The 18,422-nt window shown below is 37.8% G+C and overlaps 1 protein-coding gene across 35 annotated transcripts in view; it reads right to left on the bottom strand.

Annotated features, from left to right (window-relative positions):
* Positions 1-1,654: 1,654 nt before the first annotated feature.
* Tm1 (tropomyosin 1) overlaps positions 1,655-18,422 on the bottom strand; it is a 28,892-nt gene continuing 12,124 nt past the window's right edge. For 7 of the 35 annotated variants that reach the window (XM_020957775.2, XM_086831889.1, XM_086831890.1 and 4 more), the window contains 7 exons: positions 15,908-16,041; positions 14,284-14,401; positions 11,167-11,237; positions 9,685-9,760; positions 9,477-9,539; positions 7,349-7,418; positions 4,434-5,271 (listed from right to left, as the gene is read on the bottom strand). In XM_020957775.2, the coding sequence (XP_020813434.2) occupies positions 4,520-5,271; positions 7,349-7,418; positions 9,477-9,539; positions 9,685-9,760; positions 11,167-11,237; positions 14,284-14,401; positions 15,908-16,041 (1,284 nt within the window). In that variant the 3' untranslated portion in view covers positions 4,434-4,519. Of the gene's footprint in view, positions 2,423-2,473; positions 2,872-3,185; positions 4,169-4,433; positions 5,272-5,506; positions 6,906-7,348; positions 7,419-8,859; positions 8,923-9,476; positions 9,540-9,684; positions 9,761-10,281; positions 10,353-11,166; positions 11,238-14,283; positions 14,402-15,592; positions 15,711-15,907; positions 16,042-18,422 lie in introns of those variants that run through there. The other 28 variants (XM_020957776.2, XM_086831873.1, XM_020957780.2 and 25 more) reach the window with 17 other exon arrangements.

Below are 18,422 nucleotides of genomic sequence, written 5' to 3'. Positions count from 1 at the left end.
TCTTAAAAATTTCCCTCTGAATTTCCCCGAAAAAGCTATTAGCTATCCGTGTGCACGGCGCTCTTTTCCCACCTTTCTTTGTGCTCTCCCTGCATTCTCGGGAAAATTATGCGTTTTTTTTCCTTCTTAAATTTAAATTCAATTTATTTTTTTACTCTCGGCAACACCATCTTTCGGGCTGTGTGTGTGTGTGTGTGGGTATCCGTCAGATACGATGCTAAAAATAGCGCATAAATGTTAGATGCCTTGCCAGAGGAAAGCAGCAAGAGCAACAAGCCTAACAAGATGAAAATCTATTTTCGCCAGCTAAAAAATATTGAGAAATATTTGGAATTTTGATCGGAGCCAAGCAGTAGAAAGCAACAGTTCGTTTTTCTCAAATTTTCTTTTGCTTTCCAAAATCTCGAGCAGACGGAGCAGTAGATGGAAAACAGTATTCAATAAAGGATTATTCTAAATATTTATTGTTTGTAGAGATTTAAATTAACAAGGTTTTTTCTGAGAGACCTATGGCTTTTAAGTCGTTTTAAAATGTATTAAACCGAATTTCATTATTAATTATATTTCATATATATTATATAATTAAAATAGTATACTTATCATAGTGTTTTCTTTGAGATACTTTTCTTATTATACGAATATGAACTAATTATCTGAATTTGATTTAATATCATACAAATTTCACAGACAAATTTCCAAAAAATATATATGCAATTAGTTGGTGAAGACATTAAAGGAAAACTATTTATTACTAATAAATTAAAATAAATATTTGAGCTCTTATAATTTTTATTAAGATAAGAGAATTTTAAATTCATTTTTTAATTTACATATTGATTGAAATCCCCAGAAATATCGCAACGATCACCAATTACCTAATAATCATGGATATTGCAAGAACAATGTTAGAAAATATACAAAATCTTTGAAGTTATATGTGGCGTTAAAGGCTTTAATGTTCTTTCTCTTATCAACTATAGATAAAGCATTTAATTATATTAAACTGCATTCTAACTCGGAACAATTTAAATCGACATTCTTATTATACAAAATTCATTAATAAACCATATCGTATAAAAATAAATCTTATAAAAGACTCAGATTGATAATACTAAATATAAATAGCTACATTGACCCTATTCAGAACCAAATAATTTGTTATCTTAAGTGACGATTACTTTAAAATCCCACAAATATATATATATATATATATATATATATATATATATATATATATATATATATATATATATATATATATATATATATATATATATATATATATATATATGTATATGTATATATGGATTTAAATAAAAATATATATTTATATATTATAAGATATATTTAGATATCAAACACATTGGACACTCCTATTGTATTTAAAAATTTCTAAACGCTGATTAACTTTATACAAACCAAGGATGCACTTCCGACTCCCCAAAATATGCTACATATTTTGGAAAACTATATTGTAGCGAATTGATCTAGATAATTAAAATATGTAACTCTATTCTTTCGTTATACAGGAACAGCCTTCTCTTAATTGCAACATATATATAGTGAGGCAAACCAAAATATCTGTAGATGCATGGAGGGCCAATGCTCCATATATCCCTCTTTGATCTCCCATTGAACAAAACACAGATACCAATAGATTTATATGCAAAAGAATGTTTTCAGTTTATTGATCATAAAAATATTTGGAAATAAATAAAAATACATACATTGTTTTATTTGATTTGCATGCGGCTTCATTGCATTACAAAAGCTATCTCAAAATTGTAAATTTAATTTATACGCATCCTTTATATACTCTAATTTAATATTTTGTTTTTAATCTCATAGTACAAAGGCCATAGAAATTTCTAGATACAATTTTTATACTGCCAAGAAATAAAGCAAACTTCTAAGCAAGGGGAAATTGACTCCGGCTGAAGCGTTATGGTTTGTGGTTTATAAAATGTGTTATATACGAGATATCGACTGGTGGGTTGAAGGTTTGGTTTTTAATTTAAACTTATTTAATAATTACACAGACATTGTTTTTAGCTGGGAAGTGATTTTAAATAAAATGGCAGCGAACGCTTTACGGAATCCTTCGATAAACGCTACAAAATTTACTTTATTCAACACTCTGGCTCTTAATTAAATATTTGTTTTTTTTTTTTGAATGCTTAGGCGAAAAATGGTTGTGAGTGTAATTTTAAAATTAATTTGTAAATTGGACGTCGAAATGCCTTCAGACTCCATTTATTATGTGTTCCTTTTGTTTGTAGATCGCAGGCTGCATTTGTTGTTCTGGTTGTAGTTTGCTTTTCGTCCTCCGAGTGGTTAGAATCCTTTTAATAGTTGTTGAGATCGGCGTACTCCAGTTCCTGGGCAATTGTTTTGTACTTTTCCTTACCTTTGCTAACTTCATCTGTTAGCAGCGAGCAGCAAAAGAGATTTAAAAATAGTTTGAAGATTGATATTTATATTTTCAAGTTGATTGCTTTATTGCTTATAGTTTTGGATACAAATAATAAATAAAAAACGTTTGAGTCAAACAAATACACAATTGTTTCAATGCTTCCTCTTATTGGTCCGCAGTCAAAATCTATCTACAACAAATACACAAATCAATCAAAAGTCACACAAGGCTACAAGATACAAGTACAGTGCGCGCCTACGGTTATACTACAGTAAAAACAATCGAAAAAATATGTGCATTGGCGCGCGGACAAAGTGTCGACAGATTTTGGGGGCTGAGGTCGAGGGGCGGCCGTCAAGGTCGATGTTTTGCTTATTCCTTGAGGATGAGCTCGACGAAGGCGGTGTCGAGATCGTCTCCGATATCCTTGTAGCGCTCCTTCTCCAGGACGAGGTCGTCTGTTCAAGGTGGATGTTCGTAAAATCATAAGAGAACGCAAAAGAATAAGGAACATAAATTAATAAAAATATATTTCAAACAAATCACTTAAGTTACACTGAAAAACCTGACAGACACAAAACTTATGACCTTCACATTAAACAATAAATAATAAAGAAATAATAATTACCTCGTTTTGTTTTGGGGGAAAATAAATAAAAAGCCAGCCGGGCAGTAAGTAATCTGCGTTGAGTTTGCAAAATCGGCAAAATGTCGTGCTAGCTGTTAATGTTTTTTAAACAAAAGTATTGCAAAATAAAAAGTAAAAGCAGCATTTTGGTTTTTGCAATGCTTAGTCGGTTAACTGAACTCTTTTTAATTCGATTTTTCGTTCGGTTTTGTGAATAAAAAATGTTTCCAAAAAACGTGCTCTTAATTTTAGGTTTTTAAAAGCAGGGGCAGTATTTGGTAGCAGTTGTGGTTTATTCTTTCGGTCTTGCACAGCACTTTCTGGCGGGGATTGGCTTGGTTCGTTGGTTTAAGCTGGTGGGGCCTCGCCTTCGGCAGCAGGAGCAGCTTCGGCAGCAGGAGCAGCCTCAGCAGCAGGGGCAGCCTCAGCAACAGGAGCAGCTTCAGCAGCCGGAGCAGCTTCAGCAGCAGGAGCGGCTTCAGCAGCAGGAGCGGCTTCAGCAGCCGGTGCAGCTTCACCCTCAGCAGCTGGAGCAGCTCCTTCTGCGGGAGCTGGAGCAGCACCTTCAGCCGGAGGAGCAGCACCCTCAGCTGGAGGAGCAGCACCTTCAGCTGGAGGAGCAGCTCCTTCGGCAGCCGGAGCAGCACCCTCAGCAGGTGGAGCAGCCTCTCCCTCAGCCGCTGGCGCTGGCTCTGGCTCGGATCCGGGTGGTGGTGGCTCGTAGTTCTTGACATAAGGCACCTCGGCGCCCTCTGGGGGCAGATCGATCGAGTACTCGAATGGCGGCGGTGGTGGTGGTGGAGGTGTTGGCTCCTTGGGCGGCGGAGTCGGCTCCTTGGGTGGTGCACCCGGTTCTCCGGGCGCTGCGCCCTCGCCCTCGGCTCCAGCCTCGGCACCAGCAGCGGCTGCTTTCGCTTCCGCCTCGGCAGCAGCGGCGGCTTCCGCTTCCGCACGCGCTGCCTCCATGGCGGCCAGCTCCTCGGGCGTGGGTGTGGGCAACTTTGGCGTCGGCGGCTTGGGGTTGCGTGGATTCCAGAAGGGCTCCAGACCCACAATCAAGTCCACGAAGGCTTCGTCCAGGCTGTCGCCAATCAGGCAATAGCGCTCTTTTTCAACGATTAGATCGTCTGGAGATCGACGACACGATACGGATGGTGGTTGTGAGAAAAGCAATGCAAGCGATGGAGTAAATGGGGGATAGAGCATAGAGAGATTAAAAATAAGGAGTGAAAAGGATGCAGAAGCATGAAAACTAAAGAGTAATCTTCGAGAGAGTTAAGGATGGAAACAGTGGGAGCAGGAGTGGACGTGGGCTCGGTGGGGTAACAAGCGAAGGGGGTCGTTCAAGGTGGGTTTCCGGTACTGTTAGTGATAGGAAAACACTTTGGCCAGTTCTTTAACGACGAGATCCTTCTAGAGATCCTTTGCTCTATATTGATTGATCCAAAATAATAACGATAGTTCCATAATTTCATTTTCTAGGCAGGTGGTGCCTCAGCAGGTGCAGCAGCGGGAGCTTCCTCGGCAGGCGGTGCTGGCGGAGCTTCGCCCTCAGCTGGAGCTGCAGCTGGGGCTGCTTCGGGTGCTGGTGCTGGAGCAGTTTCACCCTCAGCTGGTGGTGGTGGCGGTGCAGCGGCATCTCCCTCGGCAGCTGGTGCAGCTGGCGGTGCAGCCTCGCCTTCGACGGCTGGAGCAGCTGGCGGAGCTTCACCTTCTACGGGTGCAGCTGCTGGGGCTTCTCCCTCTGCTGGCGGAGCAGCTCCTTCTGGCAGGGCTTCTCCGGGAGGCGGGAAGTCACCGGGCTCAGCATTCTTCACATACGGCACCTCAGCTCCCTCTGGTGGCAGATCAATGGAGTACTCGAATGGTGGCGGTGGTGGTGGAGTAGGAATCCTAACGGGCTCGGCAGGAACAGCTGCCGCCTCGCCGCCTTCGCCTGCTGCAGCTGCTTCACCCTCGCCGGGTGCAGCGCCCTCCGGCTTCTCACCACCCTCGCCGGCAGCTGCACCCTCTTCTCCCAGAGCGGCCAGCTCCTCAGCCCTGGCCTTGGCCTCAGCTTTGGCCAAGGCAGCTGCCTCGAGTTCTGCCTTCTCCTCCTCGGTGAGCTCCGGTGTGGGCGGCTTGGGATAGCGCTCGTTGTAGAACGGCGGCATGCCCATCATCTCCACGAAGGTCCAGTCCAAGCTGTCGCCGACGAGGGCGTAGTGCTCAATCTCCTTGATCAGCTCGTCTGGCATTTCGGATGGTTTCGGTGGTGGATAGAGTGGTGGTGGCGGTAGTGGTGGTGGTTTAGTGGAGCGGCGGGTTAGAAATTCGGATTAGAGCAGATACGAGAGAGTTCAGAGAGAAAGATCGGGGCGAGAGAAGAACCTCCAGTGGCGGCCAAATGTGGGTTGGACGCAGGACAACAGAATCGGTGACACTCACGCTGGACGGGGTAGCAACGATGGGAGATTGGGCACACATTTTTCGGAAAAAATACTTTATTTGTGCAAATTGCAGCAGCATGGTTGTATGTATTGTATATAGTATGGTATGTATAGGTAATATATTAAAGTATAAATAATTAATTTATGTAAATCGTAAATAGATCGAATTTCAAATCGAATTTTCAATGCCATTGCTTCAGTTGCAGCATTCATTTCTCTTTTATATAATAATCGGAAGCGGGATTTAGTTAAAGTGTGTGGGAGTGGGGTATTAGGTATAGTTTTTTATTTATCAAATCAAAGCTGGCTTTAAACGCTCTATTGGAATGATGTGCGGCGCTAGTTTGTCTTGTTGTTTCTGGGAATCTCTGTCGTAAGAGGTGTGGGTGTGGGTGTTGGTGGGTAGAGTGTGTATGTGGCGGCAACTTAAAAGTAGGCAAATATTACACAACGTTTTGCAAACACGACGACAATTTGTTTAAATAATGTATAAACAAGGTAAACATTAGCATATTATTAATACAGTTAAGCTGACGACAAAGAGTACAAAGTGTTTAGCATAGAATTTTTACTCTTTAAATATAAATAACAGCGATTTGTTTTGTTTTGTTTTGTTTGTCTCTCTCTATATATTTAATACACGTAAACTACTAAGAAGAAGGCGGCACTTGTGTTTTGTCCAAGTTTGTTTTGTCATCATCTCGTCAAAATACAAAAATACACAAGTATACAAGGTATGATTTATAATTTAAAATTTATATAAGTTATAAAAAGTTAAAACAAAACAAGGTTTTGGGGTAGCAAAAGCAAAGAGTATAAGTAAATGGAATAATTAAAGTTTTTCATTTCATTTTGTTTTTGATTCAACGAAAATTGTATTGCAACAAGTTTAAAGTTTTATAAAGAAAATGGCGCTAAATGCCAAATGTCAATGGAAATCGAAATCGAAGTTAATTGGAATGCGCTTGCTACGAGAATGTCTTGATTTAGTTTTTTTTCTGCCTTTCCATCATCAAAATAATAATTGTCATCTGCATTTGTCTTTTAGTTTTTATGTTTAGAGTGTTTTTGTTTAACGCTTTTTTTCTTTTTGATTAACTCAACTCTCCCCCGTTGATGGCGTCGCTTCCGCATCCGCTTGGAAGACACCTGGCGTCCTTGGGTGTTGTGTGTGTGTGTTGTGGGTGTTGGGTGGGCATGTTTGGAGATATATATGTTTGTGTGTGTATGTTCTCTCTAGTATATTTAATTATGGAAAGCGCCAGTTTTGTGTGCGTTTCTTGTTTGTTTGTTTGTTTTGACGTCAAAGCAGGCAGTTTAGAGTTCATTTACATAAACGCAAGTTACGATGTTTACATGTTCTGTATGTCTTGTAAGGTGGCCTCCATTTCCTCCTGCAGCAGCTTGTTCTTTCCCCGCTCATTCAGCAGGTCATCTGATCGCGTTTTTTTTTTTATATTTTGTTTGGGCAAACAGGCAGTTTGTTTGGTGTTTGGGGCAGGGCGGGGCATGCAACAAATTGTTTAGCAAATAGCAGCGAGCGCAAGTTGTAGTATTTTGTTAAGCACAACGACAACAAAATAATAGGTATATGAAAAGTAAACAATAAAGAAAATCAAAATTAAAACAGGTAATCAAAATTATCGCGATACATAAGGATATCTATCACTAGACAAAACAATCGGTACTGGATATATTTGGAATAAGGAAATTAATTTTGATCCTACTTAAAAACTATAAATAAAATTGTATAATTAAACAACTGAATAACCTTTCATCGTCTAAGGCAATTGTACTTTTAATTGAATATAGTAGTGACTTTCTGTGGCTACTCTTACATTCTCAGTAAAATTCGTATAAAATCTTTGACGGACATACCTTCGAGCCTGTCGACTTCCTTCTGCAACTTCTGAACGGAACGTTCAGCGAACTCAGCGCGAGCCTCAGCCTATATAGTTGGGTAAAAGGATCGAAATTAGTAAGATATATAGACTGGAGATATAGACAAAGCATCAAAAAGTGGCTACCAACAGCAGGCATGGGGATGAAGGACATTAAAAAAGATGTGCCTTCATCCTTCCTGACTGTAAATGTAAATTCTGCGTATTTGTTTTACATGGAATATAGTTTAAAATATAATAGCTACTACACAGAATTTAGATTTAACCATTATTTCATTAAGCCAAGCAGCTTCCCAAATATTCTACCAAAACCAGCATAAAAATTTTACAAAAAACTTGTGAAAGATATTAAATGAAAGTGATAACAACACGAGTGATGTATTGAAAGGATTAATGTTAATATAAATATAATAAAAGCATACAAATGGTAGTCACTTTTAAACCTAAAGTAATTAAAATAAAATGCTTACAAACTGCTGACGCTTTCTTTATTTTTTTTGTTTATGGGGTTTGTTTTTTAGACAAAACCTAAATCAGACACATTAAGTCATTAAGGGAATGATATTACTTCTACGCAGTCACTGCACAATAAATTGAAAAATAATGCTGTTAAGATATCTCTTTAATATCTACGCCCATTCAATCTGGGGCGACTTACAGCTTCTACACTTAATTTGAACTGTATGAGCTCCTTTTCGTAATATTTCTGATTAACGCGTGCCTAGACGTCGAGAGGGAAATACAACACAAATTATAAATTATCACAAAAATAGATCGATAGAGTGTGCGTCGTGTGTGTGCTTGTGTGTGTGTGTATGTAGGAGGGGATAATAGTATAAAATATCTACCGATATAAGATATTCTCTGTTTGGAATTAATAATTGGACTCTGTCTACTTAACGAGAATTAATTCTTTCTATAGGAATGCTGTGGCAAGACATATCGATCGTTAATCGGTAATTAATCGATCATTAATTGAGATCTACTTAGCAGTGCTGGAAAACTGTTCAATTTTCAATGGGTTTTACTTGGTTTTTCTTGCAATTAATGCACAAAAAGTTGTTTTCAATTTTAAAAACAAATGTACACACACACAGTAGTTCTTATTACAAAACACCTAATACTTGCCCATGATATGTACGATATATATCGACTGATCGATCTATTTTACATAACTCATAATTTGTGGTATTCCGCTTTCGTTTTGCTGTATTTTCACACACAAAGCGCTTGGCATTAAAAAGAAAATATTAAATGTCGAATTGACGAATATGTACAGAAACATTTAAAATTGAGAATAACGATTTGTGCAATTCAATATTTTCTTTTTTTTTTTTTTGTTCTTTTTTGGTTTTAAAAATTAGTATTTGCTTAGACTATGTTAGGGCTTAGATTAGCAGCGGGGATTAACCAACACCAGAGTAGCTTCACCGAGACCACGGGAATTACACATATATAAATAAGACTCGCTTTTGGTCGTAATTATACCTCTTTCAGAGAATGATCCAAGACTTTGATTTGCGTCTCAAAGGTTTCCTCTTTTTGTGTGGCCTGTTTTTTGTTTTTAGTGTTCAGTGTTGGCAAGCAGTTTTTATTTGTTATATTGAACGCAAATTTGTAAAGTAATCATGCAAAAACAAATAAGGTTGGTATAACATCCAGCAGGTGCGCAAATAATAATTGGATATTGGGCATATTTTAGCAGCAACGTACAAACAATATATATGAAAATAAGAGAAAATATATATAAATTTGGATTAGATAAAATGTAGGATTAAGTATTATCGGTTTCATCTGTAAACAAATATACATATGTATGTATACATATCATGTCGGTAGACATTTTATAGGAATTAGTACATAAAACAATTGAAAAGAGGGAGAAGCTCCCTCTGTTTTTTTGTAGGGAATATTGTCTGGATATACCCCTTTCCCCTGATTGGGACATTGAATTAAAAACAAACAAAACGAGAAACAACAACAAAAGATACGCTGGTTTGGACACTCTCAATTTTCGCTTTTGACTTCGAGACTTGGGAAACTCTTTACGCTTTTCTGGGCCACTTTTTGGTACAAGACTTAGCCGTCTTTCAAATCGTATCTACCTCCTTTAGACGAGTGTTCAGGGTCTTGATCTGGTTCTTGTACTCTTCCTCACGTTGGTTGGCCTATATCATTCAATCGTTGTTGTTGTTTCGCGGGGAATTTTAGTTTTTGGGATGGGGAAATATTCAATATAGATATATTTAAGATCATATGATTTCAAAGTCAAAATAAAAGTGGTGTAAATCATTCTAATAAACCAATACTGACCTTCTCCTCAGAGACTTCCAGGGACTTCAGGTTGTTGCCAACCACGCGCAGCTCCTCCTCAAGCTCCACAATTTTGCTATATAGGAAAAGAAAAAAGTATCATTAAATACTTGTCTAAATCATATAAGCTGGAAACGAGGAATAGTACAACTCATGCAATTGTTAAATATAAATGTGGTTTCTTTCAAGCGCTATTTATGCCCAAGCAGCAATGCCAAAGTTGACACTTCACTTTCGAAAAAGATCTTGTGGCTGCCAACGGAGGCGATGAGCTATGATGAGTTATGGAGTTGGCCAAGAGCCGAGACGAGAAATCCGTCAAATCATGATGCTGCGAAGGTCTGCCAAATATTTTTGTTATAATAACAATTGTTTTTATTTTTCGGTCCGGCAATTGAAAAGATTTCACTTTTTCTGGCCTTACTCTGTTGGCTATTTATAAACTATGGAAATTATAAATAAATATTTGATTATCTTCTTTTGGGTGTAAATGGCGCAAAGAAACGAATGTGGATTATATTTAACCAAATGCAGTTAGTAGACAGAATAAATAGACATTGAAGGCGGGGGCGTATGAAGGCGTGGCAATGGACAAACCTTTCGCTGAGCTCGACCTTCTCCTCGGAACGCTCCAGATCCTGTTCCATGAGCACGAGTTTTCTGGCAACCTTTGGACGTAGCGTGGCGTGGCATAACATGGCATGGCATGGCATGGCGAGGCGTGGCAAGGTGTTAGCATTGTGTTAAGTACACACAAAGTGGGGTTTTTTTGTTTTTTTTTTTTTATTGTCATGGGTTAAAGGGATGACATAGAAAAAATAGTTTTCAAAATTAGTTTCGTGTCTGGCTGGGACGGCGGCAGATTGGCAAAAAATGTGAATACTGTATGTGCTGTTTTCGTTTCATTCATGATTCATGGCCACATGGAGCAGTAGTTGAAGCTAAAAAGGTGCAAATTCTCTGTCAAAGTTTTTACTCGATTCTCTTTGGTTTTCACTTGCATTTCTCCACTCTCTTTTGGGGTTCGTAAAAGCGCAATGACCTAAAACTTCAGGTCATTGTAGCTTTACTTCCCACCATAAAGAGAGGTCCCCTGAGAATTTCAACTCGATCAGGGAACATTTGCACCTTTTTTAACTTCTGCCAAGACTGCTCCATATCTGTGCTTGTTCTAATTGATCTATCTAATAAAGACATGCTTTTAACATACAAAATATTAGATTGCTGTTGGAGGATATTCACATTTTTAACCAAGCATACAACAAATATATATATAGGCAAAAGCTAGCTAGCTAAACAAAACAAGAACGAAATCAAACTCAAAATTTTAAATTTAATTTTAAGGTAGAAATGCAAAAGGGCGTTGTTTTCATTTTAATTGAGGTTAGGTTGTTGAGGCAGTGTCAACATTGCTTTCATTATTAGGCACAATATAAACGGGGTTGGAACAACTTGAACAATATAATTTTACTTATAACGTACTTTTCACCCTGCTCGGCACGCTCTTCGGCACGTTCCAAATCAGCTTCAACCATGGCCAATTTACGGGCAACCTTTTCTCATATATAGTTTCATATACATATCGATTCATTGATTCATTGTTGATTGATTGATTGATTGATTGATATATAGTACAAGGAACATCAGGTACACAGGAGAACAAATATGTAGAAAATGTATTAAATTTCATGTCGATTTTACACAGATTTCACACAGAAAAAAAGCGTATTATTAGATGAAGTTTTTCATTAGGTTTTTATGATTTTGTTTTTCATTTTAGTATGTGTCTTTATGTAGTGCCTTAGGATATTTTAGTAATAACAAAAACAGTGTTCTTAATTTTATGGTTATGGTTTTTTTTTTTTGTTCTGTTTTTATCCCATAAAACTTGTGCTTTAGTGGAACCATACGAATTATTGTTGTACTCAAGTCGTATATCTAATGCAACAAATTAACTTGAAAGGGAATTTATTCTTAGTATATTTCCAAATTGTTGTACATTTTCTTTTAGATTAATTCCACTTAATACCATTTCCCTTTCTGATATCTTAAAAAAAAAACATTTCCTTAAAAACACATAAAACCTTTCTTCTATCTTATTTATTCCAAATCTCGATCAAACTTAAAATAAACCTCTCAAGAAATATAAAGCTTTGGATATAACGTTCTCCACATACGCCTAATTTGTATAGCCAATAGTTGGCCAAGGAAATTAGGAACTTTAATTAAACTAATAACTATAACCATCCAAATATGGATTTAATCTTTTTATGAACTTTAGCTTTCATAGAAAACTTCCCCTTCTCGTAAAAATGATTAAAAATTTTAATTGAGGAAACTAGAACTTCTACTAGCTTTAGATGATATCTTTTTAGAAACCAGTTAAGCTGAAAAATTCTTTTAAAACATAGGAAATTGCTTTAGGCCATGTTTGACGCCATGCCTATTGATTTTTATGGCCATGTTGACCAAAACTGTCTTAATTTCCTGTTGGCTGTATGCTAATATGAATAAAAGTGAATCACACAAGTGAATGAATGAATGCATCAACCCCTCGACCGAATCGACCAGATGACTAAAGTGTCGTCACATCATCTTTAGGTGGAAAAGATAACCAATGCATATGGGCCAGTACTCTCACTCCACACACATTTCTCACCACTGACTCAGCCCCCCTTTCGATCGGCCTACGTCTGAGGGTCAAGTGAGCCTCCAACATCGCTTGATTCATCATCGATCGATTTGGCAACTGAGTTTTTAGGCGCTTATGTCATGGCCACCGGTGTGAGCTCCAAGCTCGCAAAATCTACACGGGGAGCGGCCTTCTCTTATCGCCAGGCGGGTTAAACAAACTCTTTTTTTACACTCTCTCACTCCCAGTTAAGTCCCATTTTTTGTATTTTTCGTACTCTATAAACTTTTGCCTTAGTTTCTGCGAAAAGATAAGAAAAGCAAAAGGCAAAAGAAATAGTAGGGAAAGAAAGAAGGGGCTTATCTGCCAATGCTGGTTATCAGTTGGTTTATTTCTTCGATCTAATTGACGTGAAAAACACGTAAGCATTCTGCATGAATCGTAAAATGAGTTAAACCTTCCTAGTACTAAAAAATAAATGTATCTTTGTCGTCTAAGAACATTTAGCTTAGTTTGGATTTCATAGGCTTTAAACTTCAAGCTGTAAATTTTGTTTAAAACAGATTGATTTCTCATTTATAATATTATTAAACTATTTAGATATCCTCCTATGGAAACATCACAACATTTTGGCTACAGAAAGTCCATGTTTCTATATTAGATTTATAAGATTCCAATCAAAGCTGATAAGTATTGACAACGTTCTAAGTGCTATTGTTCCTCTTTTTCCTTTAATTCAACATTAATCAAATAAATTAAAATATTAATCTAAAATTTCCTAAGCCCAGAAATTCTGAATCTTCAACTGATTGATCAATAAAGAAAATCCTCAGAGCTCCCAAAAAAAACGTACAACAATTAGAAATAAGAGAATAATATCTGCTCCCTTTTTTGGTCAATAAGATCAAGTTAGTTGTTTTGCTGCAATTATATATTTGTATTTATATATCTTCTTTTTTTTTTTTGTTTTCTTTTTGTATATAATATGTTATGTAAACATTAATTTGCAAAAATATTAATCCAAAATTAGACATTTTCTTGGGTTATAATTTATAATTTTAAGGTGTTTGGTGTTTTATGCATATATACCGTGAATAAACCTTACATTTTCTTTACATATACGTAAATCAAATGGAAATAAACAAACAAATCAAGGGAATATAAACCCAATTACAATTTACTTTTAAAACAATCAATTCATTATCGTAATATGCTTTTCAAGCTAAATATTTCTCATGATGGAAGAGCATATATGTATATGTATATTGAGTACAATCAGCAGACTACTTGTGGACATAATCATCGTATGGACCGCTTAACATTTACTTTACACAATGCTATTGGTATTTTACAAATTAAGACACACGACGAGGCCTTCGCTAGGACCGCCTCCAATTTCTGGGGGGATTTGTTCACGAGTTACAATCAATAATTCATTGGATTTGATTTACATTGTATGTACATCGACTAATACATCATCATCATTTATACACATGTATATATATATATTGCATATTGTCAGGCGGCGGGCATTGCGTGCCTAGATCTAAGCTAAAGCTGCCATCAAGCTTCATTCGTTATCATCATCTGGATTCATCATCTACTAATCATCGCGGTAAGCACAAGTTTTACATCAACTCCTGGTGATTGATTCCTGTGCCAAGTTTCGGGGTCGAGGAGTAATTCTCCTCTCATTCAATTCAAAATCAAATTAAATCAATTGAATATGTTCGCTTTGGCAAAGGAACCAGATCTCAGGTGTCGTTATTGGGATTGTTGTTGTGTTCGGGGCTTGTGGTTGTGGAGGACAATGTGGAAGTCTCTTCACCAACAGTAGCAATAGTTCTGGATGCGTTATTGTTGGCATTAGCATTACATAGTTCTGATTTACTGATATTGTTACTATTGTTACTATTGTTGTTATTGTTGCTTATCATAGTAGAAGACAGATTGGTTTTTAGCTGCACCTCATCGTATTTCTTGTCAGCCTCCTCAGCAAGGAAACGCGCTTCCTTCAGCTGATTCTCAAGAGCGTCCATGCGTTCTTCATCGGCAAGGGCGCGGTTCTCAAGAATCTTGCGAGCACTACACAATCGATGTAGTTTCATTTTTTTATATAGAATATACGGCGACGACGACCATGCCCATAGAAGACAGTGACCAAGTGGTTAGCGATGATTTGCCGTTCCCCATCGGAATTGCAGTTGGTACAGCCGAAAAAAGGTTTCGTGTGAATATCATTCGACGTCATCGTCCACATCATATGGGTTTTAGAGTCGTTGTTGTGGTGGTGGAGGTTGTTGTAGTAGTGTTGTTGTTGATGATGTTGTTGTTGTTGCAGTTGTTATGACAAACAGATGGTTTAAACACACATTCACAGATAGAGATAGATATTTTTTTGTTTTTGGTTTTGTGAATTGTTTGGCGTAGTTGTTGTTGTTGTTGTTTGTAAAAAGAGACAGAAATTTGTTGTTGCCAGTTGAGTTAACTATTCGGATATTGTCTACTTAATTAACAAGTATTTATACAAGAGGATATGAAGACTAGAGGAGAGGGGATAAGCATGAAACTTAAACCATGTTTGGCATCATCTTTAGTCAAAATTGACAACTGTATTGACCAAATAAGGTAGCATTCATTTTAAAATAGATTTAACGGACTTGTCTAGACTTTCGATCTAGATCAAGAACGCAGACAGTCTAGTCTGCTGCTAACTGACAGACTAATTCCAAGAACCAAACACTGTTTAAGTTTCGTCTCATTACAAACATTGGGGGAAACTTTTGCTAGAATTCTTTTTTTTAAGACATAATTGCTAAACAGCCATTTGACTAATAGACTACCATAAGCTTATCTAGGACATCATGCTTTCCTACATATATATATATATAATTTTACAATGTTTACAAGAATGTAGGGCGAGCATCCATGGTGTTCCAGTTCCAGCGGCGGGTCGACATCTTTCAACTTAGAAAACTAAATGCTGTTTACAGAAATTCTTAAACACTAACTTAGGAACATCATAATTATCACAGTGACCATTATTAAAACGACAATTATATCGTTCTTGTTGCAGAGTTTGTTAGGTAGAAATTAGAAAAAAGAGAGCGCAGATATATATAGACAGAGGAGACCCAAAACCTAATTAGTAACGCAAATGTTGACCAAGTGAACCTAACCTCATGGAAGACAAGAACCTCAAGAACCTAATAACCCTAGAGCCCTAAAGAAACGGATACCATTTTCCGTGGATAAATATGGATACCATGACTATACCTCTTCGTATTTCTTATCAGCTTCTTCTGCAATTAATTTTGCTTGTGCTAATTGGTTCTCCAAGAGAGCTACTTTGTCGTCTTCCATATTTGTGCGATTCTCGAGCGCTTTTCGTATCCTAAATTATGTCGCAGCATTGCGGATTGACATACAGATACGATTAATAATATAACAAATACATATATAGAGTAACTCGAACTTAGGTAATTCGCAATAATAAACGCTGTAAACTTATAGAGTACATAATTGGGGGTATACAATTGAGTGGTATAGATAGGGGGCGGGTCATAATAGGAAAGGTAACGTGGTACTAACCGTTCGCTCTCATCGGCGGCCTGAGAGGCTTCCGACAGCTTGGCTGTGGCGGAGCCCAGACGCTCCTCAGAGCGCTCCAAGTCTTCTTCGAGCAACTGGATGCGACGGTTCAGGGCAGCAACCTCGGATTCAGCCTATAAGACAAGCGTTCGAAGGTCGAACGAACCAGATATAGCATATCCATTCGCCAATTCTTATAATCTAAACTTAATTATAATTTACTTCTTACAAATCTAGACTAAAGTGCTTAGTGCTTAAAAGGCAAGAAATACACACAATAAAGCTAGTTTTGGTATGGAAAAACTACTTAGATGCTGCTTGCTACCTTTGGTATGGGAAAACTATGTTAAACTTCTGAATTCTATTTTTAGAATGAAAAACTACACTCCCCTAATTAATTTGCGCTCTCTTTAACCCCTATTTACAATTCTTAAATTTGTAAACTTAATTTCTGGTTCCCTAAAAAGTCGACCATTCATCCCATTTCTGTTTTATGGCTTCTACCTGTAAAGAAAAGTTTCTTTTCCACCTCCTCCTCCTCGTTGTTGTTGTTGTTGTTGCTGCTCGCGTTTTTCGAAGAATGAACGAGGAAAATTTGCTCAACGCTATACATTTGCGTGTTATTTTGGCCAAGTGCAATCGATACTGGCCATCAAAGCTACAAAACAAAGTTCAACAACACTGGATACGTATGATACGTGATATGGGTAGAAATTCCCAAATGAAGCCAATTCAAGGTTTTTGGCCCCCTGACGTCATCGAGTTAGACTAATCGAGAGTTTTTCCCACCCCGGCTAAAGAATTATACCCATTAAAGAACGGAAAATATTCGATGCTACGTGTGGCCTTATAGAGCATCGCGCACGTTAAACGATGAAAAGCGAAAACAGTCGGCGTTCGAATCACACACGCCCAAAAATGGTGAAAAAAGTATAAAAATACAAAATGAAAACAAAGTTTGAATCGAAAACGGCTGAAAAGCAATTGGACAAGGCAGTCCGCTGCCAGAGCCAGTGCCAGTTCCAAGTTCCATGTCCATGTCCGAAACCATGTCCAATGACTGATATGGTGCCGGGCATAGATACAGATAGGTGTACGTACACCACTGGCTACTGATATGTATGTATGTACATAGGGGTATTGGCGGAATGACAAAGTGACGGAATGAGCGAATGACTAGCTGAGCAACTGACCAACTGACGACGCCTAGAACTGAGACAACGATGTGAGTGCGGGTCATAAATGTTACAGTGTAAGCTTTATGTTAAAAAATCTTAATTAAACGAACATTATTTTTAAAATTGAATTCTGCAACAGTAAACCTAGTGTTCTATTATAATTACAGGAAATTAACATTTTAAAATAATTTTAAAAATATTATTTTCTAGATTTTCTTTAAAAAGTATATTCGTAAATAGTTTTTTACAATTTTCAAAAACTATAGGATTTAAAGCTTCCCATAAAGTTCTTAGTTCACCCTATCGAGTGCGGACTGTGTGTTGTGTGATTATGAATTGGAACCAACCGTGTTGGCTTACGTCATCGTACGAAATACGAACACAGGCACACACGCGCTTTAAACGATAAAAAGCATTTCGAATTGGGGGAGCATAGCAGGCAGCGCCGCCGCCGCAGCTTTCCAAACACGAAAGTCACACAACAAACCGCCGATGAACAACGAAAAATGCCAAAAAACGGAGGAGACACCGAAAAGACACAGAGCAAAGAAGTCAAAGAGTGGATTCCAGTTGGGTTTCGTTTTGTAGCGGGAGTCTCGCTCCAACCCGCTCACCCTCTCTCGGTGTTTGAACTCATTAACAAAACGTATTGAAGATTAAACGCTTTATTAACGGGTCACAAAAGGGAGGTGGGGCGAAGAACACGTTTTCAAGAGAGACAGAGAAAGAGAGATCTGGGGGCCAAGATGGAGCCGAAGAGAGCAAAGAGAGTGGAGTGGAGAGTGGCCTCCATTGTTGTGGAATTCATGAAAAATGACCGGCAAAATGCAAAAAAAAACTGAAATGCCGAAAAAACAACTCTCGCGTAAAAAAGAAAAAGAAAAAAGTCAATGCAAAACCGAAAAATTGTTGACGGCTTAGTCACACACACCTTGAAACCTCGTTACTTTGTTGTTATTGCTGCCCTGGCAACCGAAATAAATAACAACAAAAATGAAGACTTATTGGAGCGCTACACATAGGGCGTGTTGTGCTGTATATTGTATGCTGATGCATTTTTAATTATGAACCGAAAAATAAGCCATGAAAATGTTAAATACACTCACTGCTACGCCAAAGACGATGCTCTCAAGCATAAAATATTTTTCAAAAATTTCATCGCGGCCACGGGGGGTGAGGGAAAAGGGCAAGCAGGGTGTAGCGATGGCGTCATATGCTGTAATCTCGGAATTACGAAACTGGCAAAAGGCAAAGCGAGCACAAATCAAAACCAATTTGTCACAATGCGCGCATTGAAATTATCAACGTTCAATTGCAAGAGGGGGGAGTGGGGACAA

This window comes from Drosophila serrata, unplaced genomic scaffold (assembly GCF_035046125.1).
Source record: "Drosophila serrata isolate PLE 108 unplaced genomic scaffold, ASM3504612v1 contig_241, whole genome shotgun sequence".
Classification (NCBI taxonomy): Eukaryota; Metazoa; Arthropoda; class Insecta; order Diptera; family Drosophilidae; genus Drosophila; species Drosophila serrata.
Note: the sequence above shows the minus strand (reverse complement) of the source record. Positions and strands in the feature narration are given on the sequence as shown.